This window comes from Arachis duranensis, chromosome 4 (assembly GCF_000817695.3).
Source record: "Arachis duranensis cultivar V14167 chromosome 4, aradu.V14167.gnm2.J7QH, whole genome shotgun sequence".
NCBI lineage: Eukaryota > Viridiplantae > Streptophyta > Magnoliopsida > Fabales > Fabaceae > Arachis > Arachis duranensis.
The window spans coordinates 74,827,435-74,835,959 of NC_029775.3; the positions used below are offsets into that span (position 1 = coordinate 74,827,435).

An 8,525-nucleotide genomic window follows, 5' to 3' on the forward strand; every position below is an offset into this window, starting at 1 on the left:
CAAAAATGAAAAATGAAAAAGTAAAAGTGTCAAAAGGTCTTCTTTAAATCAAACTAACTTCTATTTATACACTTCTTATTTTTGAATTTCAGAATTTGGAGTGGGCTTGTCAAATTTGGTGAAGACTTGGATCCAATTTGGCCTTTGGTTGCAAAATGGTTCATAGAGCACCTTCCAGGGGAGCGCTCCGTGAAAATATTAAGCGCAGCGCCCTTTGCCTTGTGTCAATCCCATTTCCAAGCATTCCTCATAGCGCTACGTGAAAAGATTTAGCGCAGCGCCCCTTTTGCTTGCATAAGGCTCCAAATTCGAATCCTGGTGAGTGCATTTTGTGGCCAATTTCCTTTTGTGAAGAGTAGCGCTTCCCTTAGTTCCCATTTCGAACCATAGCTGCCATTTGAGTGCTTTCTTGCTTGGTGTAGCGCTTCTCCATCCCTCCATGTGCTTGGTTTAAATCCTGGCTCCATCTTCCTTTGATGTAGTGCTTTGTTTTTATTTTGGGAGAGAGCACGATAAAGTGAAAACATTTCACGTAGCGCTCTCTCCATTTTAAGCGCTGGCCTTGTTTGGTCCTTGTAGCGCTACAAGAAAAAGCACAGGGCCAAGTTAGAAAGCACTATGCCTTGAGCGCTTGCGTTGGGCGCTTGCCTTGGTCTTGTTTAGTTTGATGCTGGGTCTTGGCGCTAAATTAAAAAGCGCTGCGCTAAATCTTTAAGCGCCATGGCCCTTGTTCCTTTGCTAAACGCCACGCTTTTGTGCCTTGGGTCACGCTTTTCAAAGCGTGGCCTAAGGTCCAAAGTGTTCTCTAAGATTCCTTTTTTCTTTTTTTCATCATTTCTTCACCTACAAGTAATCAAAATAACCAATCAAAGCATTACCAAATTTAAAAGGTTTATAAATCATTCAAAAACCAATTAATTCTAGCTTAAACCATATGATTTTGTGTCAAATACAGGATGGTTGGTTGATTTAACATAACCATACAATTCCACTCTAAATTACTTACTTACAATGCAAAAAAGTGCATAAAACCTAATGAAACAAGTGAAGAATGCTTGAAAAGCTAGGATGACTTGTCATCAGTATGCAGGAGATGTTTTCAATGTATATTGAAAGTCGTGCCCAAATGTTGTTCATCAAGCTGTACATTGAATTCGAACAATCTGAGACCGACCGAAATATTGTACGGGAAGATTACAATAGTGACAGTGAGAAAGAGTTTGAAAGCAATTATGAAGTTGTTGATCCAAATGGAGATGAAGATCAAGGTGACAGTACTATGGCTCCAAATGTGACAGACGTGGCAAATGCACTGACAAACGAAGTGCCGTTTGAGGAACCATCTTTCATGCGAGTGTTGGATTTGGATGCCATGCATGCTTCGGAGTTTCCAGAATATATGAGCGCCGGTAAGTAATTGCCTATATTTATAAGACGAATTAGAATTCTGTAATAATTTATATTGATTGATGGACGAAATAGTTAAGTGACATGTGAAAATATATTCAATTAGCATTTGTTTATGTGTTTATGTAGTTAAGTTTGGATAATAATATTTTTTGTTAGTTATTGATGTAGTTAAATATTAATTAGTATTTATTAATCAATATTTATTTGTGTTTTTATGTTTTCTTTTTTTGTTAAGATTGAGATAATAACATGATGTAAAGTTTATTTATATCATCATTGATGTATTGAGTGTTGATTTACCTTTAATTTCGATTATTAAATTTTCGTATGGTTGCCGTCGTGGCCAAAATTCCTCTTGTTGCAGATGGTAAATTTGTTGTGGGAATGGAATTCAGTTCAAGGGAAGCTGTTATTAAGGCGATAAAAGAGTATGCCATCCGAAGAAGTGTAGACTACCGGGTGTATGAGTCGAAGCTGTTGACATTTTATACCAAGTGTACACAGTATTAAGAGGGGTGTGATTGGCTTATCAGGGTTAGCATGATCAGCAGAAAGTACTATTGGGTTATAAGGAGGTATTGCAGTCACACTTGTACCAGACACCATTTTTCAGGATCATTCAAAGCTGGATTTGAACACAATTGCAGAAGCAATAAAGTCGTAGGTTGAGGCTGACCCCTCGTTAAAGGTAAAATCAGTTATTGCAAAAGTTCAATCGTAGTTCAACTACACCATCAATTATCGGAAAGCATGGCTGGCTAAGCAAAAGTCAGTAAAAAAAATATTTGGAGGTTGGGAAGCATCGTACGAAGCATTGTCAATATAGTTTGAGGCTATGCGTCATAAGGAGCCATCAGCTATCGTCCATTTTGAGACTATGGCTACATATCAAGGCGATGACTTGGTAAGTGATATCCGGGTATTGCATCGACTCTTTTGGAGTTATTACCCCTGCATTAAAGCATTCAGACATTGTAAGCCAGTTGTCCAGGTGGATGAGACTTACTTGTACGGAAAGTATAAAGGTTGTTTGTAAGTGGCAGTTTTACAGGATGGTAACAATAATATTGTCCCATTTGCATTTGCTATTGTGGAGGGAGAGACTTCTGATGCGTGACAATTTTTTCTTAGTAACCTGCAACAACATATTGTGACTCGGGATGGTATGGGACTGATATCCCACCGACACGAATCCATCAATGCAGTTGTGGCTCGCAGTAATGGAGCTTGGTCACCTCCTAGAACTTTCCACATATTTTACACAGGTATATAGAGTCGAATGTAGGATAACATTGAGTAATTTGAAGTTTGTTATCAATAGAGTTACCTTCAATAAGTGTTTGTTAACCTTTTTTGTTTTTTATTACTATGTAGGATATTCGAGGACGATGCGCGAGTACGAAGTGCGTTACCAGCGGTTACGAGAACGGGATAAGGCTTACACTAACTGGTTAAACCAAATCTTCCGTGAATAGTATGCATTGGCATTTGATGGTGGATACCGATGGGATTACATGACGACAAATCTAGTCGAATGCATCAACTCAGTCTTGAAGGGTGCATGCAATCTCCCCATTACTGCACTTGGCAAAGCAACATTCTACAAGTTTAACGAGTTGTTCACATGAAAAAGAGCCGAGGCGGAGACTCGGATTAATGCTGGCTATATTTTTTCTAAGCTTGTGACCTCAAAATTGCATGCAAACCAACTTGCATCAAGAAACATCCAGGTTAATTGATTCGACAGGCAGAATGAGGTCTTTGAAGTGCGTGAGATGCCAAGTGGGTTGGAGTATACCGTCGACCTTCGTTGGCACCGATGTGACTGTGGTGAGTTCCAGCTGGACCAGATTTTGTGTCGACATGTGTTTGTATGTTGTGCAAATCAACGACTGGATTGGCAAGTGTATGTGCATGACGTGTATAAGATGGACCAAGTTCGACGGGTTTACCGAGCTAGGTTTTATCCACTGGGGAATCCTACTACATGGCTTGCATACAATGATTCATACCGAATTTGTACCTAAAACGCGTTACCAAAGGTCCCCCAGGATGACGCGCTTCTTGAACGAGATAGACACGCGAATGCTGCATCGTCCACGGCAATGTAGGCAATGTGGGGCTAAAGGACACAGCCATAGTAAATGCCGTCACTCAGTTGGTGTAAGTGCCGAAAATAATGCTCAGTAGAATTATATATTATGTTATTTGAAACCTTGTAGCTTATATCAATCTACTCTATGACAAATGCGACTTTAGAATAATATATTATGCTATTTGAAACCTTGTAGCTTATATCAATCAATTCTATGACAAATGCGACTTTAGAATTATATATTATGCAATCCATCCAAAAAAATTAACGACATTTGAAACATTATAACTTGATACATAATAATTGATACATAGAACAGTTAATTCATACATAGAAAAATTAACTGATACATAGACATGTTAACTAGACAACATCTACTTTCTCATTACCCACTTTACATCTTTCACAAGATTCATGCATTTTTTAGCAACTTTTTTGAACACAGACGTAGTGAATCGATTAGCGCTACGACGAGGCAGATCAACCCCTGAGATAGTACCCTTTACTTGTCTCATCTGGAGTGCGTGCGTCACCTGTAACAATTTAATTAGACAGACAATTCTATCATGAATATAATTACATCAACTGAGGAAACAAGTATATAATATAATCAAACCAACAGAGATACCACATATGAATATACAATAATGAATTGACCAAACAAGTAAAGTAATAATAGGACTTGCATCATCACCATCAACAAGTGCATCATTACGGGATTCTTCATCCTCGTCTATGTTCTCATCTTCATCCTCCTTCTCCTCCTTGTCATCTGGTTTATCTACTAGATACTCATCAATCTTTTACTCAAGTGTCTCAGCATTTTCTTCAATTAGACTCGTTGAAACACAATTAGAGTTTTGACTATTAAGAACTCATCGACCACCACCACTTCTACTAGAGTCACCAGATACCAACCCTCCAGAAGCATATGAAGAAGTGCGGCATGAATGCCTCGCGTCTAAAGAATACCTACCTACCATGATGTCAGACTGATGACCATATTGTGATTGGCCTACATCGGTTGCCATGAACACAAGCAACTGACTAAAAAAACCTCCATCTCCTGAGTCAAACTATTGCACACTCCAATACTGTTGATGTATTTGGTATGATGAGGTAAATTGTATTTGAGGTACATATTGTTCTTGTGGAGGTAGAGGTGAAGGTGGAGGTGGCAGTGACTGTGGCTCCTGCTCTTCATTCTCTTCATTCTCTTAAACCATATCATCCATAATCTGATCACCCTCATCATTCTCTTAAACCACAAGATCCGACAAATTCAAATGGTTGTCATATTTTGTACGGAACTAAAGCCTATAAATATCTAGGAGATGTTGTAGACCATCAAACTCAGTCAGAACGTGAATATATCTATTTGTCCACTGCATCACCCAAAATAAATGATTCGTGGCTGTGGCCCAATTAAGATCCTTAAGAGTAGTCAGGACTTCTCCTGAACAAAACCAAATTGTCGCCTATACCAATCAGCTGCATGCCACTCAATACATTCAAAAAATACCAACGACACCGTAGCCCTCCAAACTACCGAGTGCATGTAGATGTCTGCAGCAATTATATCCGGATCCACGCGATCCACAGCATAAGCAACCCACACAAACTGAAAAAAAAATAAACGAGACTTATTATTACAATCCGAATAACAATAACACTAAACCCAAACCAAATACTTCTTTAATGAAAATATACCTGGTCTTCTTGAAGATAATCCAAACCCTTTCTAAAGTGAGCAAGCGTAAGATACCTAAAGCGTCAGTCTCCACGCTCCCAGTTACGCCACCTAATATGACTTATTTCATTAACAGAACTAGATTCTAAATATAAAGATACGGAGTAAATGTAAGATAATGTTACCTGTTTACAAACGAACAACTACGGAATTCCCTAGAAACCAATGCTAGATATGGCAGGCGGATCCAAACCCAAACGAACAGCAGTGTTAGCGGACCATTGATCTCTTTACAGTCAAAACGAGATGCCCTGCATAACGCCCTATACAGATGTGCGAGGCATGCCGATCCCCAACTGTACTGTCCGATAATTATCTAAAACAACCAATTTATCCAAGAAATTATTTCTAACTTACCACTAATAATAATAAATAATAGATACTTCCAATTCCTATCTAACTAATGTTTCACTGTAATATTAAAATCTCACTTACAACAACATATTCATGTCAATTAAAAACCTAACAGTAAACAAATAATTATTATCAAAAAACAAATACATTATATTATTATATTTTACAAAACCTAATTATTGATTAAAATAAGCAACATTAATCCAAAAATATATTTTTTAAACATATAGCTTTTACTAAAATTATTACACAATTTAAACATGTACGTCTTACTAATCTATCATATTAGTCTAACTCATACATTGCCATTGATTAAAATATTCTCTAACTATATTTATATATATTTCTAACTATTATTTAAACATATATTCTTAATTTTCAAAAACGTCACTAAATTTTGTAACATATATATTCCTAAATTCAATTTCTAACAATAATAATAAAAATTCGGACAATTTACCTATATAAAATAAATAGAAGAAAAGTTTACTTAATTGCAACAATTGAAAATTGGTTACTTACATGTCCTAAAATATCTTTATATAATTCGTGATAACATATCACGTTTTACAATTTATAGAGAATTTTGTGCATAAATCGTGATAGCATACCACGGTTTATGAGAGCCTATATATCTATAACAAGTTGAACTACTAACAACAATAATTATAATTAAATTTTTGATAATAATAATTATAATTTTAAAATATCAAAAAATAATTTAATAAATAAACTTAAATAATTAAGATAGCTGAAATATTTTATAATAAGAAATTTAGAATGATCAACATCTTTAAATTTTTGTTTCTTTGACATTTTAATTTTTTTTCAAAAACTAATGAGAAAAAAAGGAAGAATTAGACAAAAGAGAAAAAGGAAGAATGGTTGCTGAGTGAGATGGAGATAAAATTCATTCCGAAAGGTGGGTATGCATACAATAAAGAGGTATGTTAGGGTTAAGAACACCGTTGCGACACGTAACGAGGGAGGAATAATTCGAACCGTCCGTTTTGTCCCATGAAATCGGACCATCCGATTAATCTGGAAAAACTCGCACTGTTTCGATTAGTAGCTTCCTAATACCACACGCCGATAAAACAGGCATGTTCTTCATATCGCTGTCATATACCAATCTCTTCTCCATATGAAAATTAAAAAGCGTAGCACAACCCATAATATATAAATGTCTTAACCTCATATAAAATATATATATAAATAATACAATTTTCTTACCGGATGTCTAGCCATATACCAATAAAATTGCTTAATCAATAGAATTACAGTCGAAAGAATATTCCCTGAACGTTAAAAATAGAGCAGAAATGAGTGAAACAAAAAAGTAATTATTAAAAAATTAGATAATAACATATATGCAACTTTTACTGTCATTTGATTCATTTGTATCATAAAAAAAATATAACTCAATGAATCATAACACAGGTTCTAGTGACACAATCAATTACAAAAGATGATAATTGAAAAATAGCAGTAGTACCTTTATGACGAGTAGAATGAAGCTGCATAAGCCCATTCCTTTGAATCTCCGGCGAAAGTGGAAGCTCTTTTTAGTTGCAACGCTTTTTAAGAAGATCAAAACAGTTTTCTCCAAAGAAACCGTAGTGCAGTGGATGAAGAGAAGGGAAAACAGAACTGGATGATGATGAATAAGAGAACAGATCAGAGAAAAAATTTGAGCTAACTAACTTTACAGATCCTGGTATTCCAGATGAATCTAACTCATAAAAATGGTTGCTTTAGCAAAATCACTATATGAAACAGGATGTCATGAAAAAAAAAAATTGAACATGAGAAGAAGAGCATGATAGCTCATAACCAGTGGCGGAACCAGAAATTTCATAAGAGGGGGGCCAATTAAATATAAAATATAACAAAAAATTAACAAAATATGATTTGTAGCATATATATCAAAAAAGTAATTATATTATATAAAAGTCAATGTTCAACTACATACTTTAAGATTTTGATATTTTTAAACTTGCTCGACGATGCTTCATGGAACTAAAATCATCAATTATCATCTCTGAAGTGAATTTTGAAGCAATTTCCTTTTCAATATATACAATCATACAATCTGCTAAAAATTCATCTTCCATCTTGTTTCGAAGCCTTGTTTTAATAATCTTCATAGCTGAAAAGGCCCGTTCAGTTGTTGCTGTTGTCACAGGAAGAGTCAAAACAAGACGAATTAATCTATCAATTAAAGGATATATATTTGATTTTCCTGTCTCTGTCAATTTTTGACACAATTCAGCAAGAGTAGACAAATTCTGAAAATCTGGAGCTTTAACCACATCAAGTTCATAATGTTGTAACTCATAATCCAATTGAATCTTTTCTTGCTCAGAAAAATCTAAAGAATAGAAATTCTTTGCAAGATTGCATATGTTGCAAACACTGAATAACTTGAAAGCATCTTTAGGATCTAGAGATGTACTCAGTATGAGGAGCTCGGTTGCTTGCTCACTAAATCTACTATTTAGCTCTTTCAATTGAAAATCTATCACGCTAGTAAAAATGTCAACACGATAGTGGTGTTCAACAGTGACAACATCCTTTTTACGACGAGACCGAATTATGTCACTAAAAGAAGCACCCATATCAGGTATCTGAATAGCATGATCATTGCAGAAAGAACTAACTTTCTCCAAAAGTGCTCCCCAACTACTATCTCTTAACTGTTGAATCAATGACTTTGTACTAGAAACCAGATGCATAGCATTCAAAATGTCTTGAGATTTTTGTTGCAATGCTTGACAAAGTTTATCAGTGATTCCCATGATTTCTTTCATCATATGCAAAATGAAAACAAAATCAAATGATAATAAAGATTTAAGAGCATAAGTAGCATCACCACGTTGAGAATATGTAGATCCATTAGTAGCCAAATCTTCCAGA

At 35.4% G+C, this 8,525-nt stretch overlaps 1 protein-coding gene and 1 non-coding gene across 2 annotated transcripts; both read right to left on the reverse strand.

The window, feature by feature from the left end:
• Positions 1–3,734: 3,734 nt before the first annotated feature.
• LOC107484638 (uncharacterized) lies at positions 3,735–7,440 on the reverse strand. The gene is made up of 6 exons (XR_002374086.2): positions 7,105–7,440; positions 6,843–6,907; positions 5,381–5,571; positions 5,216–5,306; positions 4,200–5,126; positions 3,735–4,038 (listed from the first exon to the last, which is right to left on the reverse strand). It is a non-coding gene; the product is annotated as an uncharacterized LOC107484638 (transcript).
• A 332-nt stretch (positions 7,441–7,772) lies between these two features.
• On the reverse strand, positions 7,773–8,407 carry LOC107484637 (uncharacterized). Its single transcript, XM_021141577.1, has 2 exons — positions 7,875–8,407; positions 7,773–7,782 (listed from the first exon to the last, which is right to left on the reverse strand). Exons 1-2 carry the CDS (start codon positions 8,405–8,407, stop codon positions 7,773–7,775), a joined length of 543 nt encoding a protein of 180 aa, XP_020997236.1.
• Between the last annotated feature and the right edge of the window lie 118 nt (positions 8,408–8,525).